The sequence below is a fragment of the Oryx dammah genome, unplaced genomic scaffold (genome assembly GCF_014754425.2).
Source record: "Oryx dammah isolate SB20612 unplaced genomic scaffold, SCBI_Odam_1.1 HiC_scaffold_1, whole genome shotgun sequence".
Classification (NCBI taxonomy): Eukaryota; Metazoa; Chordata; class Mammalia; order Artiodactyla; family Bovidae; genus Oryx; species Oryx dammah.
Window position 1 is genome coordinate 73,165,577 of NW_024070185.1, and position 22,440 is coordinate 73,188,016.

Genomic DNA, 22,440 nt, shown 5'->3' on the forward strand with positions numbered 1-22,440 from the left:
CTCCAATGAGTCAACTCTTCACATGAGGTGGCCAAAATACTGGAGTTTCAGCTTTTGCATCATTCCTTCCAAAGATCACCCAGGGCCGATCTCCTTTAGAATGGACTGGTTGGATCTCCTTGCAGTACAAGGGACTCTCCAGAGTCTTCTCTAACATCACAGTTCAAAAGCATTAATTCTTTGGTGCTCAGATTTCTTCACAGTCCAACTCTCACATCCATACATGACCACTGGAAAAACCATAGCTGTGATTAGACAGACCTTTGTTGGCATGCTTTTCAATATGCCATCTAGGTTGGTCATAACTTTTCTTCCAAGGAGTAAGTGTCTTTTAATTTCATGGCTGCAGTCACCATCTGCAGTGATTTTGGAGCCCACAAAAATAAAGTCTGACACTGTTTCCACTGTTTCCCCATCTATTTCCCATGAAGTGATGGGACCAGATGCCATGATCTTCGTTTTCTGGATGTTGAGCTTTAAGCCAACTTTTTCACTCTCCTCTTTCACTTTCATCAAGAGGCTTTTTAGTTCCTCTTCACTTTCTGTCATAAGGGTGGTGTCATCTGCATATCTGAGGTTATTGATAGTTCTCCTGGCAATCTTGATTCCAGCTTGTGCTTCTTCCAGCCCAACGTTTCTCATGATGTACTCTACATAGAAGTTAAATAAGCAGGGTGACAATATACAGCCTTGATGTACTCCTTTTCCTACTTGGAACCAGTCTGTTGTTCCATGTCCAGTTCTAACTGCTGCTTCCTAACCTGCATATAGGTTTCTCAAGAGGCAGGTCAGGTGGTCTGGTATTCCCATCTCTTTTAGAATTTTCCACAGTTTATTGTGATCCACACAATAAAGGCTTTGGCATAGTCAATAAAGCAGAAATGGATGTTTTCCTAGAACTCTCTTGCTTTTTCCATGATCCAGCGGATGTTGGCAATTTGATCTCTGGTTCCTCTGCCTTTTCGAAAACCAGCTTGAACATCTGGAAGTTCACGGTTCACATATTGCTGAAGCCTGGCTTGGAGAATTTTAAGCATCACCTTACTAGCGTGTGAGATGAGTGCAATTGTGCAGTAGTTTGAGCATTCTTTGGCATTGCCTTTCTTTGGGATTGGAATGAACACTGAACTTTTCCAGTCCTGTGGCCACTGTTGAGTTTTCCAAATTTGCTGGCATATTGAGTGCAGCACTTTCACAGCATCATCTTTCAGGATTTGAAATAGCTCAACTGGAATTCCATCACCTCCACTAGCTTTGCTCATAGTGATGCTTCCTATGGCCCACTTGACTTCCCATTCCAGGATGTCTGGCTCTAGGTGAGTGATCACACCATCGTGAATATCTGGGTCATGAAGATCTTTTTTTGTACAGTTCTTCTGTGTATTCTTGCCACCTCTTCTTAATATCTTCTGCTTCTGTTAGGTCCATACCATTTCTGTCCTTTATCGAGCCCATCTTTGCATGAAACGTTCCCTTAGTATCTCTAACTTTCTTGAAGAGAGCTCTAGTCTTTCCCATTCTGTTGTTTTCCTCTATTTCTTTGCATTGATCACTAAGGAAGGCTTTCTTATCTCTTCTTGCTATTCTTTGGAACTCTGCATTCAGATGCCTATATCTTTCCTTTTCTCCTTTGCTTTTTGCTTCCCTTCTTTTCTCAGCTATTTGTAAGGTGTCCCCAGACAGCCATTTTTCTTTTTTGCATTTCTTTTCCATGGGGATGGTCTTGATCCCTGTCTCCTGTACAGTGTCACAAACCTCCATCCATAGTTCATCAGGCACTCAATCTATCAGATCTAGTCCCTTAAATCTATTTCTCACTTCCACTGTATAATCATAAGGGATTTGATTTAGGTCATACCTGAATGGTCTAGTGGTTTTCCCTACTTTGTTCAATTTGAGTCTGAATTTGGCAATAAGGAGCTCATGATCTGAGCCACAGTCAGCTCCTAGTCTTGTTTTTGCTGACTGTATAGAGCTTCTCCGTCTTTGGCTGCAAAGAATATAATCAATCTGATTTCAGTGTTAACCATCTGGTAATGTCCACGTGTAGAGTCTTCTCTTGTGTTGCTGGAAGAGGGTTTTTGCTATGACCAGTGTGTTCTCTTGGCAAAATTCTATTAGCCTTTGCCCTGCTTCATTCCATATTCCAAGGCCAAATTTGCCTGTTACTCCAGGTGTTTCTTGACTTCTTACTTTTGCATTCCAGTCCCCTATAGTGAAAAGGACATCTTTTTGGGTGTTAGTTCTAAAAGGTCTTGTAGGTCTTCATAGAACTGTTCAACTTCAGCTTCTTCAGCATTACTGGTTGGGGCATAGACTTGGATAACTGTGATATTGAATGGTTTGCCTTGGAAATGAACAGAGATCATTCTGTCGTTTTTTAGATTGCATCCAAGTACTGCATTTCAGACTCTTTTGTTGACCATGATGGCTACTCCATTTCTTCTAAGGGATTCCTACACGCAGTAGTAGATATAATGGTCATCTGAGTTAAATTCACCCATTCCAGTCCATTTTAGTTCGCTGATTCCTAGAATGTTGACATTCACTCTTGTCATCTCCTGTTTGACCACTTCCAATTTGCCTTGATTCATGGACCTAACATTCCAGGTTCCTATTCAATATTGCTCTTTACAGCATCGGACCTTGCTTCTATCACCAGTTACATCCACAACTTGGTATTGTTTTTGCTTTGGCTCCATCTCTTCATTCTTTCTGGAGTTATTTCTCCACTGATCTCCAGTAGCATATTGGGCACCTACTGACCTGGGGAGTTCCTCTTTCAGTATCCTACCATTTTGCCTTTTCATACTGTTCATGGGGTTCTCAAGGCAAGAATACTGAAGTGGTTTGCCATTCCCTTCTCCAGTGGACCACATTCTGTCAGACCTCAACCCCCAGGGTACATGCTAAAGCCAGGGTGGTGGGGTCAGGTACCTGCGTACTCCAGCCCTTTGCCCCGGTGCCTGACCCAAGGGCGGCTTTCCAGTGGGGACCCAGACAGCCCTTCCACTGCCACAAAGAAAAGCCGGTGCACCCTCCCAGCTGCCATCCACGTAACCAGGGCTCTGGGGGGCTGGAGAGGGGTCCTAGCTGCCTGAGCAGTGACTGCGGCTTTATTTGCTCTCTTTCCTCATTTGCAAGTTGGTTGGAAGACGGATTAACCAGAAGGAATATCTCTACATCAGGAGGTCAAGGCTGGGAGCATCCCTGCTTCAGGAGAGGTGGGAGGAGGGGTAGCGGGGCTGGGGCTGCATCCACAGAGCAGGAGGGGTCAGAAATAAGAATGACCCCTGGAGGGGCGGGTCTTGGAAAGAACTGAGGCAGGTGGACTGGGCCTGGGGTGGCCAGTTTTCCCTGGAGTGTCAGGGAGAGCATGTGGAGGTGTGGAAGGGGTGGGCACCTGAGCTGCCTGTCCCCTGAGGCACGCTCTCCCCACACACCCCTCCTTCGATGTCTGAGCCTCCTCACGTGGCCCCATCACGCCCCCTGGGTCCCCCAACTTGGCCCTCCCATCCTCTTGCATGCCAGGAGCATCTTATCACCACATCACCATCTTCACATCGTCCTCACCACATGGTAACCCTCTGCAAAGCAAGTTCCTCCTCGCCCAACGCCTAAAACCCAAACAGGGCTCTGTACCCAGCAGATTCTCAGCACATAGTATAAACATGTCAAGTGAAGCATTCTAAGAAGACTTGCACGTTGGGACTCCATGGAGAGACACCTGCAGTCGGATGGCGTTGACCCCAAAGGCGAACTCCAGAGGTGGCAGCAGGGAACGACAGTCGGCCATGCCACCTCTGGGCCAGAGCAGGTGATGTGACATCAGATCATTCCAGCCAGGAAGGGAGGGAGGAAGAGTCCGACGGTCCCCAGGAAGCAAACGAGGATAAACAACCAGAGGAATATCCTATCAATGACCATGGCCACGTACCTCCAGTCTTCCTTCACCTGCAGGGGGAGATGGGTGCACAGTGAAAGGGGAGGTGACCCATCAACACGCAGCCCCTATGAGGATGGTGCTGGGGGCGGTGGCAGCCCCACTGAGACCTTGGGAAGCTAAGGCAGTGGAGGGGGCGGGGACAACAGAGATGTCTCAAGACTCAAATAACCCTCACTTAGTGATTTCCACCCTATCCCACCCCTAGGACAATAGCCCACAGCCTTTCCATGGGCTCTCAAGTTCCAGGTTATGGAAGTTAGAGGGACACAGAAGGTTCTAGAATCACCCAGAGGCATGAACCCTCCCTGGAGGAGGGTGATTTTCAGCACAACACTCAGAAGTTGCAAAATGGTGAAGACTTTGTTTCCTCCACAGTTGCCTCCCCAACCACTCACCCAGCCCCTGGGAAGGTAGGTGAGGGTATGGCCCAGAGAAGGCTAGCAGGCGGTATATGCAGTGGGGGTTGAGGGTTTCATGGATGGGGCTCACAGCCCAGCCAAGTGCCTCCAGATTAGATAATAATTAATTTTTCTTATCTACTCAACAAGGCCACCCAGTCATAACCTCCTGGCCTTTCATCCTTCCCAAGGTTGGTGAGAAGAATTCTGTGACCCTGGGCGGTGGCCTTGTCACCTAATATGCAGAACACAGCAGGGATGGGATGGAGGGGAACCCACTTGGCCCAGCCAAGCTCCTCGGGGTTTGTGGGTAAATAGTGAAGTTGACAAAGTGCCCAGAACCCAGGACAAGGACAAGGAAGGGGAGCCCACCAGGACAAAGGAGTCGGCTGGTTTGGGGGGATCTCCTGATGAATCCCCTCCGCCTGCCTTCGCTCATCCCCATCCACCCACCTATGGGCACTGATGGGAAATGGCTGGCATGAGGATGGTGTGGGGGACCCCTCCTCCTCTGTCCTGCTGCCTCCCAGTTAAGCTGAGCTGGGACAGCCTTTACTGCTGTTCTGCCAACAAATGTCATAAGAGCGGCCAGCCAGCTGTTCTCCATCACAATGTATTCCAGATTCCAAGGCCATGACTAAGGGAGTTGGTCCTTATGGGGGAGACTGGGGTGGTGCCAGCTAACACCCTTGGGGGAGGGGGAGTGGTTCCATTCTAGGCTGGCAAAGTCACCCAGGGGAGGGACCCTCCCCTAGCCCCCACTCACCGAGGAATCAGCATCCTCAGCCCGCAGGTGATCAGCAATATAGTGCACACCCTCCAGGGCCTTCTGTACACGAGGGGAGAGCAGGAGCCCGCCCTCCAGCACCTGAGCCTCTGCCTTGGGACCCGAGGCCGCTGGGTGCAGACTACCATGGGTGTAGACGCCCATGGAGGGGGACGAAGGACCCGCACACACCCATCTGCCTTCCTCCTCCTCCTCCTCTCTCTCCTCCACATCCACGTTGGTCTCCAGCCAGTGATAGGAGGGGCAGAGCTTCAGATCCGGAGTGCCTCGGAGCTCCAAGGGTGGCAAGGGCCGGCTTATCAGGAGCCACCGGGACACACAGCCCAGAAAGGCCACCCTCACCCAGCGGGGCATGTTGTGGGTGCTGGCAGAGCGGTGGTGGACATTGAGCACAAAGACAGTGATGACAATGGACAGGGTGACGAAGATCATGGTGAAGAGCAGGTACTCGCTGATGAGTGGGATGACCAGCGAGGTGGACGGGATGATCTCGGTGATGAGCAGCAGGAAGACGGTGAGTGAGAGCAGCACAGAGATGCACAGGGTGATCTTCTCGCCGCAGTCGGAGGGCAGGTAGAAGACGAGCACGGTGAGGCAGGAGATGAGCAGGCAGGGGATGATGAGGTTGATGGTGTAGAACAGGGGCAGGCGCCGGATGATGAAGTAGTAGGTGACGTCGGCGTAGACCTCGGCACAGCAGTCGTACTTCTTGGTGTTGTAGGTGCCCGTGGCGTTGACGATGGCCCACTCGCCGCTCTCCCAGTAGTCCTTCAGGTCCACCGTCTGCTCCATCTGCTCCAGGTCGATCTTGGCCTTGTCGTACGACCAGGAGCCAAACTTCATCTTGCAGTTCTGCTGGTCGAAGGGGAAGAAGGTGACGTCGATGCTGCAGGAGCTCTTGTAGATGGCGGGCGGTGCCCAATGCAGCAGGCCCGAGGAGAAGAGGTGGGCCTTGGTCATGTGGGTCACCACGAACTCCCCATCTGCACTGAGGAGAGGAGAGGCGTTGGAGGGGGCGGGGGGCCTGGGGCACCCCAGCTGCCCAACCCAGGCTACTCCAGATAACTACCAGCAGGGGGACCCCGATAACACAGCCAGACCACGCCGGGTTGTTGGGACTTGAAGAAGCAAGACTCTTCAGCACACAGACAGCTAGAGCTACCTGAGTTGTCTTTCAAACACCATCTTCTTAACAACAAAAGTAGGAATTTTGAAGAATATAGGAAAAGTACCAAGAATTTTAAAAATAATCACTGTTGTTGATGATATATGTATATATATACATATCACATATATTTGCTCATCATCTAGATAACACATATAGAATTTTTATATATTTGTGATCATAGGGTATATACATAGTTTGATGGCCTGTTTGTATTCATTTAACATTTTAGGGTAATTGTGCTGTGACCCCATGGACTGGAGCCACCCAAGCTCCTCTGTCCATAGGATTTCCCAGGCAAGATACTGTAGAGTGGGCTGTCATTTCCTTCTCCAGGGGATCTTCTCCAGAGGACTCAGGGACTGAACCCATTTCCGGCATCTCCTGCATTGGCAGGCAGATTCTTTACAGCTGAGCCACCTGGTTGTTTTTTATTATATCCCCCACCATGTAACTGCAGGTGGTGATGAAGTCCCTCTGCTGGAGGTCTTGTCTTTTCTACCTGGGATTTTAGTTTCTTCCTCAGCAGAGACCTGATAATTTTGCTGGTGAAGAAGGAATCCACCCAGTTAACAGGCATATTTGAGTCAGCTGCCCCCACCAGGGCCACTATAGGGACTGGTAGGGGGATGAGGTGGGAGACTCAACGCCTGCCCTGAGGGAACCACGAGGAAAAGATGAGCCTCGAGCATCTACAGTCCAAGGGAGGCAGTTTGGCAACAGCATTAGGAGGCCAATCAGAGTGCTCCCCAAGAACTATTGGGGGGAGCTCCCTTCTGGTGAGCAAGCTGCCATTTTACCAAAGCCTTCATGGATGGATGGTAGGATCTGGCAGAAAGCTGGGGTGGAGAATGGACCAGCAGAGCTTCCGCAGAACAAGGAACGGAGGATGAAAGGCTATGGCTCACAGACAATGCTTGGGCTAGGGAACTGCTGGACGGTGTGTTGGGGGCGGGGTGGGGCCTAGGTGGGGGTTGTGAGAGAGGAAGCCAGCAGCGTCCTGAGGCTACCCATCTAAGGGCCCATAAGGACGCTGGTGACACTGGGACAGCGGTGACCAGTCCAGTTGGGCTTCTTGGGAGCCTGAGTCCCTGACTGCCCCTACAAAGTGGCACAATGGGCTCTTAGCCCCAGCCATACTTCCCTCCACAGTTTCCACAGTCAATCCTAAAAGCAGGTGAACCAGAATACACAGGAAGAGACACTTCTTTCCCTTGCAGTAGTTCCAGGCTAGAGATTTAAGCCGAGTGGAAACCGGAATTTTGAAAAGGAGGTACAAACTGATTAGGGCAAAAGTTTGTTTAATTTCTTAAGACATCATACTCAATGACCACTAGATGGCACCATGGACCCCTATTTTGAGGAAAGAGCCAAACACTGTCCTGGATCTTCTTAACCTGAAGTGGAGGGTTTGGCTGGAGGAAAGACCTTTCTTCAAATGTCTGTAAGAATTTGATTTGAACTTTTGTTCTGTCAAAGGCATTTCCTGTTAAACCAGGTAACACTGGCCTTATTGGCAATCATAAAACTCCAGGCTCTAGCTGATGCGAGGACTTTGCTCCTGCCCTCTGCCAGAAACGAGAAGCAGAAACTAGAGGGATCCTGAGTGAGGTGAGTGGTCTAACAGTGGCAGTGTGAGACAGTGCGGATAATCCCTGCCGATTGTGTGTTTACAGAGATGGCTCAGATGAAAGGGCTCTGGACCTGATTGGGGCTGGGCAGTGTAAAGGGATCACTGTCGTCTTCCTGACCCATCTAAGGACACCAAACTTCAGAATTGAATCTGTTTCCCTTTATTCTATTGTTTAAAAATAGCTTTTTCCAAATTTGGGTCAAACGAATTGGGAAATGCTGGGCTCAGGGGGTGTCTTGTCTGTCCAACTTCTAACAACATTTAAAACGACATTTTCCAAAGAACTAGGGATGGGGTGCCAAAGGGGTTTTAATGACATACAAGGTTATCTAGAATTATTTGACCACAAAACTATTTTTCATACCTAGTCATATCTCCAGGGACTAGTGCTTTCTGGAGCCCCACTTTAGAAAACATTTTTAGACAAATATCATGCCAAACATCTCTTAATTTTCAGTTCTTGACTTCTAAATAAATAATTACTGGCTACTAAACATAAATGAAGTTATAGTTCTTTATATCTTCCATTTAAAAAAAACCAACCTAGTCCTCTGGGGCTCTCTTTAGATTCCCCTGCCTTTTGTTTTGGGGCTTCTTTGGGGGCTCAGATAGTAAAGAACCTGCCTGCTAATGCAGGAGACCCAGTGAACCTGGGTCAGGAAGATCCCCTGGAGAACTTCTAGTCCTTACACTCAAAGACTGATCTTTTTTTGGGTCTGAATACAAGGCAACTATAAATAATATTTTTAAATGTCATTTTCACTCCCTTCAAAGGTGCTGCCGGGAGATGCTGCTTACCTGTTCCAACAGTCATGCCATCCTGCAAAACTCCCACCCTTAGGCATTGTTTTCGCAGCCTGCATCAACCGCATTTTTCAAACAATATTCAGTGTTGGCAAATCTGTGTCCTACTAGCAGAGCGCAGGCACGGATATATAGTAGGTTCTCAGTAAACTTGGGGTGTGTGAGTGAAAGCATGAAATGAAAGAAGATAATCAAGAGACAAGGTGGAGCGTCGAGCAAAGCAGGAGTTTGAGAGGAAGGCAACGCAGCTGGGCCACGAGGGGGCGCGCCTCCCAAGGCCAACGCAGCCCAGCACCCAGTTACCCGCCCCTCGCAGGCACGGTGTCCCAGGACCCCAGCCGCTTCCTACTTGTTGTAGAGGACTATGTCTGGGATCCAGATCATCTCCGAAGGGACGCGGAGGGATGTGATGTTGCCGAAATCGACCGGGTTCCAGCGCAGCTTGTAGTCGCTCCACTCCTGTGCGTGGGGAAGGGAGTCCTGTAAGAGGCCCTGCCAGGGGAGGGGGCCTGGGAAAACCCCAGGCAGCTTAGAGACGCCCCGCAGCCGATTACAGAGCATCCGGAGCTCCTCATCTGATCCTGCAGCATAGAAAGGGCCACGATGCCCCAAAAGGGCCCTGAGATGGGAAAGGGGAGTTCAGTCTAAAACAACCAAGCTCTCGGTTTTGCCCCAACTCTAGTACTCAGAGTCCGGGTCACATCTGACCATGGGTCACCCTACTCCCTCCTTTGTTATGCCGGCAGTGGCACCCTACTCCAATACTCTCGCCTGGAAAATCCCATGGACGCAGGAGCCTGGTAGGTTGCAGTCCATGGGGTCCTTAGGAGTCAGACACGACTGAGCGACTTCACTTTCACTTTTCACTTTCATGCATTGGAGAAGGAAATGGCATTCCACTCCAGTGTCCTTGCCTGGAGAATCCCAGGGACGAGGGAGCCTGGTGGGTTGCCGTCTATGGGGTCGCACAGAGTCGGACACGACTGAAGTGACTTTGCAGCAGCAGCAGCAGCTGGACGACCCCGGCAAGCAACCTCACTCATTTATAGTAACATTTGTTTTTTTCAGTGCATCACAGCTTACAAAGGTTTTTCACACCCTCTGTCTAGAAAGAGCCTCAATGGGAAGACCTGGGCAAAGAGGGCAGAGCAGGTAGAAGTGTTGCCCCATCTAACAGATAAGGAAACTGAGGACCAGATGGATAAAAACAACACACCAGTTACACAGCTGAGAAAGGAGAGTCAACCAGTGACTTTCCAACTGTGCTCCAGAGCGCCCCCTAGTAGCCCTGATTCCACTGGCTGGTTCAAGTGAATCTGTGTTTTTCAAGTGAAGCTTGGAGGGTATGCTGTCAACAAGTGGCGGCGCTAGGGCTTGAACCCAAGTCTCTGAGTTGTCAAACTTGCCCTAATTCTAGGGGTCATTTTTCTTTTGTACATTTGCACTAAAATAGTGCAGTGGTGCACTCTTGAAAAGGCTCCCGTGCATGGTAACCTTTCCCCTTCTAAGGATAGCTGTGAAACATTTACACAAACTCATCAACTGGGTAGGGGTCCAAGAAGGAAAACAGGAGGCTTTGCAGGAGGCAGGCGCATGAGAGGAAAAGCATTGATCCTCCTCAATGATTCCCAGACTTCAAGCATTCAAGCCCCAACTTCATAAGTTTTGCCCATATATATGCACCACCTTAGCAGTGTGTTAGCATTTACTTAGCTTTAGTATTACGCATTTACTTAGCATTTTCCTTTAAACTGATTCACTAGCTTAGTTTAGTTTAGTTTAGTTTAGTTGCTCAGTCGTGTCCGACTCTTTGCGACCCCATGGACTGTAGCCTACCAGGCTCTTCCATCCTTGGGATTTTCCAGGCAAGAGTACTGGAGTGGGTTGCCATTTCCTTCTCCAGAGGATCTTCCCAACCCAGGGATCAAACCCGGGTCTCCCATATTGTAGGCAGATGCTGTACTGTCTGAGCCACCAGGGAAGTTCTAGTTAAGCTTACATAAATTCTTGAATTTTACATCACTGAAGTAGCTGGAAAACCCACATCATTTGAAGCTATCTACTAAAATATACATGTATGACTTTTTAAAAAGAGGTTTTGGAGCCAACTAAAATCATCTCAAGAAACTGCCATTGGTACCAAAACCATGCTTGGGAAGACATTGGCTTAGCAGTGGTGCTAATTATTTGTGTGTAGGTGAAAGCTTCAGAGAAGGAAATGGCACCCCACTCCAGTACTCTTTCCTGGAAAATCCCATGGATGGAAAAGCCTGGTAGGCTACAGTCCATGGAGTCTCAAAGAGTCGGACATGACTGAGTGACTTCACTTTCACTTTCAGATGAAAGTTTAGACAGAAAGAGAAGCCAGATTGCAAATAGGAAAGATAAAAATGTTCCTAAAATTGTCATGATTTTTCAGGACATTAAGGAACCATTTTGAAAGGGATTGGCCTTTGCAAATATTTCCCTTTCCCCCAGTCCACTGTGTGTCAAGTTTTCAGATTCGACCAACAGTGGAGGGGCATCCACACCAAGATGGGTTATATTAATTGGCAGATAGATTGTAGTATCCCCATTTTACAGATGAGAAAAGTGAGGCTCTGAGACTAACTTGCATGGTATCACAGGCTGGTCAGAGGCGGTGCTGTTGGCCTGACTCCTGCTGCGGTGCTTCTTTCTCTCTTTACTACCCCAGTCCCTGAAGCCACAGGGACAGCTGCAGTCACCCAGGTTCAAGATCTGATCTTCGCACTGCTGTGGCTTTAAGTCCCTTCATGGCTCTGCCGCTCATCTGTAAAGAGGAACCTCATGGCCCCCGCAGTTCCAAGGTCAATAGCATCAGAGGGGTCTGATCCACGCCATCCATCTAAATATCCAGTTGTAAAGCCTGAATGGCCAGCAGACAGCCCCCCACCGTCTACAGCCTATGGAGCAGGAATGGCACACCCGCCACTGACCGAGTATCCCTGGTAGTCCAGTGGTTGAGAATCTGGCTTGCTTCTGTACAGCACAAAGAACTATAGTCAATATCTTATAATAACCTATAGTGGAAAATAATTTCAAAAATAATGTGTGTGTATAGGCATAACTGAACTACACAAAAAAGAAACCTACTTTTTAGATTTAGTTATGTTTATCTTTTTGCCAGTTTTTCTAAATGTCCTGTGGACATCTAATAACAGCATATGAGATACAAAAGTTTAAATATATTTGTGTAGGATATAAGATTTATACAAAATAACATAAATGGAAATCTATCATATTTAAATTGTTAATAACATCATTCAAGATGCTCCTATTCTTATTTTTTCTGCACTTGATAAAATATTCTCAGAGAGATGTTAATGTGTCTCACTATTATATTTTTTTCTTTTCCCTTATATTTCTTTCGATTTTTGCTTTATATATCTTAGCTTCTTTACTGTTTAGTGTCTAATGGTTTATGATGTCTATTTCTTTGTGCATTGTACCTTTTTTCGTTAAAAATATTCATCTTTGTTTCACTTAAAAATAAATTAATTAAAAAAAAAAAGAATCTGGCTTGCAATGCAGAGGATATGGGTTGGACCCCTGGTCTGGGAAGACCCCACATGCTGGGGAGCAACTAAGCCCAAGCACCACAACTACTGAACCCATGTGCGGCAACTACTAAAGCCTGAGTGCTCACCATACTCTGCAACAAGAGAAGCCACCACAATGAGAAGCACGTATCCTGCAACTAGAGAAAGCCCATGCACAGCAACAAAGGCCTAGTGCAGCCAAAAATAAATATATACATTTTAAAGTGACTCAAACAGAAATGTCCATCAAAATTCTGATGGTTATAGTTTTCAAAGTGCCAGCCTCTGAGATGGGGAGGGTTAGGTTGCCAGTGGGTTGGGGAGAAGATGCCATGGGAGGGACGTAGGCAAAGGGCTGAGCCCTCTTTCTTGTCTTCTCCCATCTCCACTTCAGGGTCTGGGGAAGGGTGAGCAAGGAGGAGGGCAAAGGAGAGAGATCTAAAAAGCCCGTGCACCCGAGTTCTGCCCTCGTGAGTGGCACATCAAAGGGGGCCCCGTTACCAGAACTGACGCTGAGCCAGTTTCTGGTTAAGAGGCAGCAACTACATTTCCTGTCTCTTGGGACCCTTTCTCTGGGGTCCCTGGGCCATCAGGTGAGGAGTCCAGCGCCTCTTCTGGAGAGAACAGATGGAGAGACCCTGAAAGTGCCTGGAGGAGAAGGCATGGCTGGGCCTGGCTTCCAGAATCTTTCAGAGTCTTCCAGACGTCCTTGCTGAGGGATGGACAGGTGAGTGAAACCACCTTGGACCCTCCAGCCACCAGCCAAGTGCTGCCAGGAGTCTCCAAGCAAAGCACTAAAATGCCTGGCCATAAAATCTCTTGCTATAATAAGCTATCTGTTGCTTTAAGCCAGTGAGGTCTGGGGAAGCCTGTTAGGCAGTGTAGACACAGAGCACTCAGTGTTCTCCAGTAGAAGGAGCCTGGGATACACAGTGGGACACACCTGGCTTCTCTTCTAGCCGAGATGCACTCTGCTTCTGTTTCCCTTGGCTGTAAAGTGGACAGAATAAAACTGCCCATGTTTCCAGTGACAGTTCAGTGAGCTGACCTGCAAATGTAGCAGGGATGTAGGCAATGTCCACTCCCGGAAAGGGAACCATGTGGCTCTTGCAGGTGGAGTCTCTATACTGGACTCAGAGCCTGGCCACAGGAGCACAGCCCCTCGCAAGAAGCGGCCTGAAATCGGCTGGTTTTGGAAGGGCCCTGAGTGGCAAGTCTCAGGCAAAAGGTGAGTTTAGAATTATGCTGCTAGCGAAAGAGTCCTGGGAGGGTCTGGGGTTCATGAGTTCCCACCCTGCTCCTGCCTTGCCCCGGGGAGGGACACTCACCTGCTTTAGCCAGACGTTGGTAGTCATCATTTGGTTCTTCTCATCCTGACCAGTAGCGGGAGAGAAAGCAGTTAGACTGAGGAGCGAGTCCCAGGAAACAGGGCAGAGTGGGAGGAGCTGATTCAGGATCCCACTCACCAAAGAAGCTTTGACATGACACCCCAAGTCCAGCCCACCCTCCGCCCCTCCTGATACTGCCCTCCTCACTCAGATTCTTCAGGATCACACGGGCCTCTGGGTCCTCTGGGCTTATGTCAGGGGACACAAGGAGGGCATTTAGAAAACCCACTGCTGCCAATCACCATCCTCCCTGGAGGGGCTCCAGGGCTGAGAGTGGGAAGGAGACTGAACACCTGTGAGGCTGAAGGGTGATGCTCTGACTGAGGTGGGCAGGGAGGCCTGGAGATGGGGAGGAACAGAGGAGCCCTGGAAAGGGGTCCGTGCTCGGGGCTGATCCCAAGGGGGAAGGATGGTAGGACAGACGCACCACATCGATGAGCTGGGCGATGGACAGCCCAAAGCGCACGATCACCACGTCCGAGGTGTTGGGCACCGGTCTCGCCCAACGGTTGTAGCCCCTAAAGAGGTGTTTGAAGAGGCGGTCCTCAGCATGGGTGTGGGGGGCCCTCTTCGAGGATACTGTTGGACAGGAAGGGAGATGGGGGTTTCCAGGAGTGCTGGGTGCTTGGCTCCCTCTCCCGTCCAACCAGAGCCACTCAACCTCACTGAACCTTAGTTTCCTTATCTGCAAAATGGGCACACTAATCCAGTACCTATGTCAAAACACTGCTGAGAATGAAATATAATAATGTCTGTTCGAGCTTACAAAGCAACTGATCAGTGCATAGTGGGCACTCAAGCAACATCAGTTATTCTATGACTACTGGATAAGGACTGATGCTGAAGCTGAAGCTCCAGTACTTTGGCCACCTGATGCAAAGAGCTGACTCATTGGAAAAGACTCTGATGCTGGAAAAGATTGAGAGCAGGAGGAGAAGCGGGCAGCAGAGGATGAGATGACTGAATGGCATCATAGACTCAATGGACATGAGTTTGAGCAAACTCCAGGAAATGGTGAAGGACAGGGAAGCCTGGCATGCCAAAGTCCACGAGGTCACAGAGTGTCGGACACAACTTAGCAACTGAACAGCAACAACAATGGATAAAGGGTGAAAACAAGTGCTCAGAGGGGTGCAGAGCAGTGGGAAGAAGTCAGACAGAGGGAAAAGATAAGCCTGAAACTGAGGAGACCCAAGGGACAGCAAACTGTGAGAGGCACCTGATTGTGAGGGGTGAGCTGGCCCTGAGAACTTTCACTCCCATCCTCTTATAAGGAACCTCTAATGCTAACCATGAAATTCTCTGCCACTCGGAGAATCTCCCCTGTTTTTCCTCAAACCACTGGTATCTGCTCCTTCTCATCAGCTAGGTAAAGTGTCCCCAGATTGTCTGATGGAATCACCCTTGTCTGGTTTCACCCTGTTCTGCAAACAGCTTCATCTCTTCAGGGTTCTCCTGCCTGAGCAGATCGAGAACCACCGCTCTAAAATTCAAAACATCGATAGCAGCTACTATTTATGTATCTCAGGTGCTAGTCACTAGCCTTCATTCCACACCACACCCCCATGAGCCCTGGGAGGGTCACAGCACAGTTAGCATTTTGCAGATGGGGAGAACTGAGCTTGCGAGGTTCAGATGCCGCAGCGAGCGCCCCCTACCTTCCCGCGATGGAACAGCTACCCTGAGACTCGCGGGTCACCACCAACCAACCCACTTGCAGCAGTTTCAACCCGAGGCATGTGCGCTCGCATGTGTGAGAGGATGCCCTGGGGACCGCCCCTGCTCACCTGCCGGGATCAGAAGAAGCCACCAGAGCCCGATCTTTGTCTTGAACGGGATCACAAGACGGGAGGGACCCATGGCTTCAGAGGACGGGTCTGGCTGCTGAGAGACATCAGAAGGAAGGCCGGCTTGGGCTTGGCTGTGGGTTGAAGCTGGGACCACTCTCCCAGCAGGGCCTGGAGAGCTAGCACGGCAGAACTCCCTGGGTGATTCCAAGGGGGTTCCTTCTCACCTCAGAACCTGAGTGAGCCCAGCAAAGTGTTCTTAGGGTGATGCCTCCTTGACACAAGAAGGCATCACCTCCAGTGCCTCACACCTTTGACGTCATTTGGACCTCCCATCAATCCTAAGAAGGTACAGGGAAGGGGATAGTATTATCCTTTTTATTTAAATTAAAAATACTGATGATCAGAAAAATTGACTGATTTGCCTGAGGCCACATAGTTATTGATGCTTTTAAATTGTGGTGCTGGAGAAGACTCTTAAGAGTCCCTTGGACTGCAAGGAGATCAAACCAGTCTATCTTAAAGGAAATAAACTCTAAATATTCACTGAAAGGACTGATGTTGAAGCTGAAGCTCCAATACTTTGGCCACCTGAGGCGAAGAGCTGACACTGGAAAAGACCCTGATGCTGGAAAAGACTGAAGCAAAAAGAGAAGAAGGCGGGAGAGGGTGAGATGGTTAGATAACATCTCTGACTCGATGGACATGAATCTGAGCAAACTCCAGGAGATAGTAGAGGACAGGGAAGCCTGGTGTGCTGCAGTTCATGGAGTCACCAAGAGTCGGACACAACTTAGCAAGTGAACAACAACACAGTTAACAATTGATGAAGTTGGAATTCAAGCTCACATCTCAGCTTCTCAACTATAACGTGTTCTAGTGCCACTCACTCAGCGGTGGCAGCTAAAAAGATAGTTGTGTATGGGCGACTCGGCCAGTACTGGCCTGTGTTTTGTAGGTTGTGACTGTCATTGCTCTGCCACAGTCACAACTGAGGTCTGTGAAAGACAGGTGTGACAAGGCCCAGGTGCCCTACACCAAAGCCAGTCTCACCTAGATCCAGAGTTCTAGGAGATTCCTCCATGCACAGCTTCACTCCCTTCTCCTTCCAACCAGTATCATGGCTGCAGATCCCAAGACTATAATCTGTTTCACCTTCCCACCAAGGGCACTAAATAAAAGCATGGTTTTTTCCCCCAATCATAAGAACAGGGGGAAAAGAAGTAGAAATCAAGGCATGCTGAACTTGCACCATATAAAGATTCAACCAGAGACATCCAAGACCCTCTGGAAGAATATGCAAGGAGAAACTGTTCCGGGTAATTAGCAGTAACTAGAGTAAATTTCCACCTCTTGTTAGAAAGATATGAAAAGAGAAAGAGCCCCAAACCCTTTAATCTTCTACATGCCTGGACTGGCAGGTTAGAGGGGTGGTGCCTGCAGGGTGATGACCCTATTTGTAAAGTGGGTCTGGATGAAGAGGGTGCACGGGGAAAGCTATGCAAAAAGTATTACATATATAAAGGACTCAAGGCTTCCGTGTGGCTCAGATGGTAAAGAATTTGCCTGCACTGCAGGAGACCTGAATTCCATCCCTGGGTCAGGAAGATCCCCTGGAGAAGGGAATGGCTACCCACTTCAGTATCCTTGCCTGGAGAACTCCGTGGACAAACGAGACTGGCAGACTACAGTCTATGGGGGTTGCAAAGAGTCAGACATGTGACTAACACTTTCACTTTCATTTCAAAGGGCTCAGACATGCTCACTGGGCTTGCATTGCCATGACTAGAGCTCTGTACACCCCAACCCAAGCCAGCCTCTCTTGCCCACATCCTGAACCCTGATTCCACTGCAGTCAAGGTGGTATGCACTGACTTCTTCATCCATCTTCCCACGGCAGATGGTTTTCAACTTCTCACACTGTTCTACTCTTTTCACAAGGCTCACCTTCTCCACTCCAGTACTTTTGCCTGGAAAATCCCATGGTTGGAGGAGACTGGTAGGCTGCAGTCCATGAGGTCGCTAAGAGTCAGACACGACTGAGCGACTTCCCTTTCACCTTTCACTTTCATGCATTGGGGAAGGAAATGGCAACCCACTCCAGTGTTCTTGCCTGGAGAATCCCAGGGACAGGGGAGCCTGGTGGGCTGCCGTCTATGGGGTCGCACAGAGTCGGACACGACTGAAGTGACTTAGCAGCAGCAGCAGCAGCACCTTCTCCATAAAACCTGTTTGCATCTCGCTGAGCCCCTGTCCATTACCCGGCACATCCCCAGGCACGGGAGTCATTGCTCTCCTGTAACTGTCAATACCCCAGAGAAAGTCCCTCGGTTAGAGGAAATAATAATGTTTCTTCTTCCAAATCACTTCATCAGAACTGCTTAGGCAGTGATAGAGAGAGCCTGTTTCTAGCTTTCTTATGATTGGCTCAATATATTGATTAATCATAGAAGCTTAACCTCTCAAGGTTGGATGGAATCTTAAAGGTCATCTGGATTACCACACCAGCTGGTCATTTTCCTGGTTATTTTCTTTTACAAATTCCAGCCTCAGGGGGGAAAAAAACAGCAATGATAGAACTTGCTACTCTCCAAGCCAGTGAATACCATGGATGTCTGTTAGACTTTATTCAAGGATATGGAATACTGAGTGAATAAATAGATGACAAAAGAGGAATAGTGATATTAAAGACATAGAAGCAGATTCAATAAAGTAAAGCCAATAATGCCTGAGATTGACCTACCTTCACAGTGAGAGGAGGTGACTGTCACTGGACTTGTACAACCCCAGCAGGGACAACCAAAAAACTAAAATTTTTATAGAGGCAGGCATCCTCCAGCAGTCTGACATACACCGCCCCCCGACAAGTACCCAGGAGCTGCTAATCCTCTCATATTCCTTTGACTCACCCACTTAATGTCCACATACCCACCAAGCTACCAACCCATGCTGGGGGCGGAGGGGGGCCCCTTTCTTACCTGTGACCACAGAGAAGACAAGCCATTCAACAAACCAGCCCAGTTTGGAGGTCCTGATCAGCTGGCAAAAGTTCCCCGTCCACTCCAAGAATAGAAAGTCAGGCACAAACCAAGGCTGGGTGACTTCTCTTCCTGGTCAGACAGATGCTGGGGCAGGACTTGCCTCGGTGCGTGAGAGAGGTCTGACTCTGACAGGCAGGTTGTCTTCCTGGGGAGGGCTGATTAAGTCCTGAAGTCAGGCTGCTGTTTCCAGGCTCTCAGCTCTGGAGGCAGAGAAGCTGCACATTTAAGTCCTACAGAAGAGCCTGGCATGGAGGCTTCTGCAGGTAAGAGTCAGGCAGGTCCAGGGCAGGGATTGCCAGCTTGGCAAGCACACAGATTCATGCTCGCATTCTGTTTCTCTCTCTCTGTGTGTCTCTTATACGCGCACACACACACACTCTAGAGGGGAGGAGGAGGAGCCTCTGACTTTCCAGTCCGTGTCCAGTGGGGACCGACAGCAGATTGCTCACCCTCTGCGTGGTTACCAGGATTCTTCATTCTTTGCTGTGAAGGATTCTGTGCTCCAAGATCACTTCCTGGGCCCCTGACCCTCACCCATTAGATGGGGAACCTCCTGGGTCCATCTGTCGATAGAGCAGTGTAGTTTCGAGTAAAGCAGGACCACAGAGAGGGCGGCAGGTCGGCAACCTGCCATCCTCTCCTTTCCCTCCCCCCGCTAGGAACCACTCCCCCAGCCCTGCCTCCTCCCCGCAGCCAGCCTCCTGCAGGACCCAGGGTCACTCGTGCTGAAACCTGGTTTGGCTACAGCTTTCCTGTCTCCTCCTCAGCCCCCTTGCCAGTGACCTTGCCTTCAATTTCCTAGACAAGTAAGGTCACCTGACTTCAAACCAGAAACTGACCCCTTGCCTCCTTCTGGACCACATCAAACCAGGACTCCTGTTCCTCCTGCCATGTATGGTATATGGTGGAGCTTGACCCTGGGGTTCTGACAGCGACTCCATCTATCAGATGTCCCCAGGCTTCCTCATCTCTTCCTCTCCTCCTTGTTCTTGCCCCTCAGCCCATAAGGAAGCTCATCCTCCATTCTAAATACACCCTTTGGGGTCTGCTCTCTGCTGTCTCATCTCCCATATATTGTTAAAAGCCAAGGACCCAGGATATGACTGCCAAGGTTTTGCTTCGCGTTCTGCTCCCTAAAAGCTGTATGGTTTTGGACAGGTCTCTAGTAGAGCTTTCTGTGCCTCAGTTTCCTCATGTGTAAAAGGGGGATGTGAATATTGGTTCCACTGAATAAGTGTGTAATGATGAGTAAATGAGTCAGTATAAATAAAGGGCTTAGAAAATGGAAATTATACATGATACATATATGTAAATATGTAAATATATAGGTGATACATATGTGCGATAGCTACAAATATGGGAGCCCTGGTGACTTAGTGGTAAAGAATCTGCCTGCAATGCAGGTGATATGGGCTCAATCCCTGGATCCCTGGCTTGGAAAGATCCCCTGGTGAAGGGCATTGCAACCCACTCCAGTCTTCTTACCTGGAGAATCCCATGGACAGAGGAGCCTGGCGGGCTACAGTCCATGGGGTTGCAAAGAGTTGGACACGACTGAAATGACTAAGCACTCACACGCACACATATGCAAATATGATATATATTTACATATGTGTAGATGATAAATTATCTTTTAACAAAAAGATAATAACCCATAAAATACAAAAAATTTAACTACCCATATTCCTGCTATCCAGAATTAATGAAAGGTAATATTTTATCATGTGTACTTTCATATTGATATATATGAATATATATTTAACTGTGTTCATAGAGTTAAAGTATTAAAGGCATAAAGAGAGAAAGATTAAAGGAAGGAAGGAAGGAAAGGGGGAAATAATCATTGATTGTATCAATCAGGGTTTTTGGTTTGAGCAATAAAAAAATCTATTGATTAAGCAGAAAGCAATTTTATTAAAGGGCAACAGGAAGTTCATGGGTGCACTTACAAAGCGAGAGAACCCCATTGGGGCACAGGTGAGAGTGAGGGAAATGCCTGTTGGAGTAGAGCCCGAGTCACAGGCCATCCCCTGCACAGTGGGCCCTGCTGCCACAGAACTGGATGTGAAGGCTTGCACCATCTGTCACTGGTTCTGTGTCACCGCTGTCCCTGGAAACCAGCCACTCCTGCTGCTGCCAGAATTGCTTCTCCTCTCTCCCTGCTTCTCTGTGTCACTGGCTCCCAAGATAAAGGTCAAGACAGATATATCTGATTAACCTTGTGCTGGCCAACTATCTGTATGAAGCCTGAGGAAGCAGGAATCTGGTGTTTTGAGTTTCTATGTGGAAGGTAGCCTCTGCCTCCTTCAAGGGGGGGGATCTTTCACAGAATATAGTAACCTTCTGGTTGCAAACTTTCAAAGATGAGAACGTGCATCTGGTTCCTGCAAGGAACCAGAGCCTATGCCATCAACGTCAGGTGTGAGTGAAATCACAGCCTGCCCTCCGTCTTCCGTGACTGATGACCCTTCAGCTCCACCATCTACCACCTCCTCTTCCCCTGCCAATCAGTAACTCTTCTTGCCTGGTCAGGTGATCCCAGCCTCTGTATGCCAGCTGTCGTACTGGACTACTGTACTTTTCAAGGTACTGTACTGATTAAAAATGATTAATGATTTAAATCTTTAATGATTAAAGATTTTAAATGTTTTATTTTTGTGGGGTTTTTTTATGTATTATTTGTGTGAAAAGTATTATAAACCTATTACAGTACAGTACTATATAACCAATTGTGTTAGTTGGGTACTCAGGCTAACCTGTTGGATTTACAAACAAATCAGACCTACGAATGCACTTTCAGAATGGAACTCATTTGTAGGTAGGGGACTTAGTGTATTAGAAAGCAATTTAAATGCTGGGAAGCTCCCCCAAATCAAGCACTTTGGCTCTTACAATAAAAAAAAAAAAAGAGGTTGACACACCCAAGTTTCTTTCGTAATTACCCTTTGAAAAAATGCATACATCTACATATCCTGTTCTAAAATGTATACTGAGAATCTGTTTTAATCAGGTATGGTAAGACATGCAGACATGTGAATGATTTCATGGAGGAAGAAGTTTATATGCACAGATCCCCAGAAGCAGGAATCATAGCATGTACGGTAGGGCCACTTGGGGAAGCACTTGGGCCAGACAGGGCAGAAAGGGCAGTGGAGAAAGCAAGTCCCAGAGTGTGTACTGGAGTTTCTGCAGGGAACACAAGGCAGGACAGGGCAGCAGCCTGGGACTGGAGGTTTGGGGTGTGACCGCTTCTCCTCCCAGGTTTGTCCTTTGAACCTGCATGCTGGGGCATGTGGGGACCCAACCCTTGTTCAAGGTTAGAGGCAGTGAGAGGTGGTTAGGGGAGGGAAGAAAGATGGCTTGCCCGAGATAAATCTTTTAGATGAAGAGGGGAAGGGAGTCAGGGGAATGAGTGAAATAGGCAAAGGACACTAAGAGGTATAACTCCCAGTTACAAAATAAGTGAGTCAGGGAAATGAAATATACAGTGGGGAATAGAGTCAATAATACTGTGATAATTTGGTAGAGTGACAGATGGTACCTAGACTGTGGTGATCCCTTTTGTAGTGCATAGAAATAGCGAATCACTGTGTTGTGCGGACGGAATTAACAGGGTGTTGTAGGTCAATTATACTTCAACAAAAAAAATTTAAGATTAAAGAATAAAAATCCTTAGGTGAGTTTGTTGCAAGAATTTTTGCTAAGGCAGAAACGAGCTCATCTGATAGAGGAAGAAAAATACATTTCCCTGACAAGGGAGGCTTCCTGGCATTTGTCCTGGGATCTTGCCCACTCCCCTGCTATAGATGCTATAAATTAAACTGACACAATAATTAGGCAAATCACAGGATCTAAACCTGAGTTTCAACTTTACCGCTCTAATCAGTTATCCAGGTTCAGCCTCTCATTTCTAAATGTAGCTCTGACACAT

At 48.3% G+C, this 22,440-nt stretch overlaps 1 protein-coding gene across 2 annotated transcripts; it reads right to left on the reverse strand.

The window, feature by feature from the left end:
• Positions 1–3,046: 3,046 nt before the first annotated feature.
• Positions 3,047–19,146, reverse strand: LOC120866089 (neuronal acetylcholine receptor subunit alpha-2-like). 2 transcript variants are annotated; one of them, XM_040243575.1, is made up of 7 exons: positions 18,447–19,146; positions 15,469–15,703; positions 14,109–14,260; positions 13,622–13,666; positions 9,083–9,192; positions 5,111–6,119; positions 3,047–3,954 (listed from the first exon to the last, which is right to left on the reverse strand). In XM_040243575.1, the coding sequence occupies exons 2-7, from the start codon at positions 15,539–15,541 to the stop codon at positions 3,829–3,831; spliced, it is 1,515 nt and encodes a 504-aa protein (XP_040099509.1). In that variant the 5' UTR covers positions 15,542–15,703; positions 18,447–19,146; the 3' UTR covers positions 3,047–3,828. The 2 variants fall into 2 exon arrangements, with proteins under 2 accessions (XP_040099509.1, XP_040099516.1); XM_040243582.1 differs by lacking the exons at positions 13,622–13,666; positions 14,109–14,260; positions 15,469–15,703; positions 18,447–19,146 and having other exon boundaries at positions 5,111–5,983; positions 9,083–9,164.
• Positions 19,147–22,440: the final 3,294 nt, after the last annotated feature.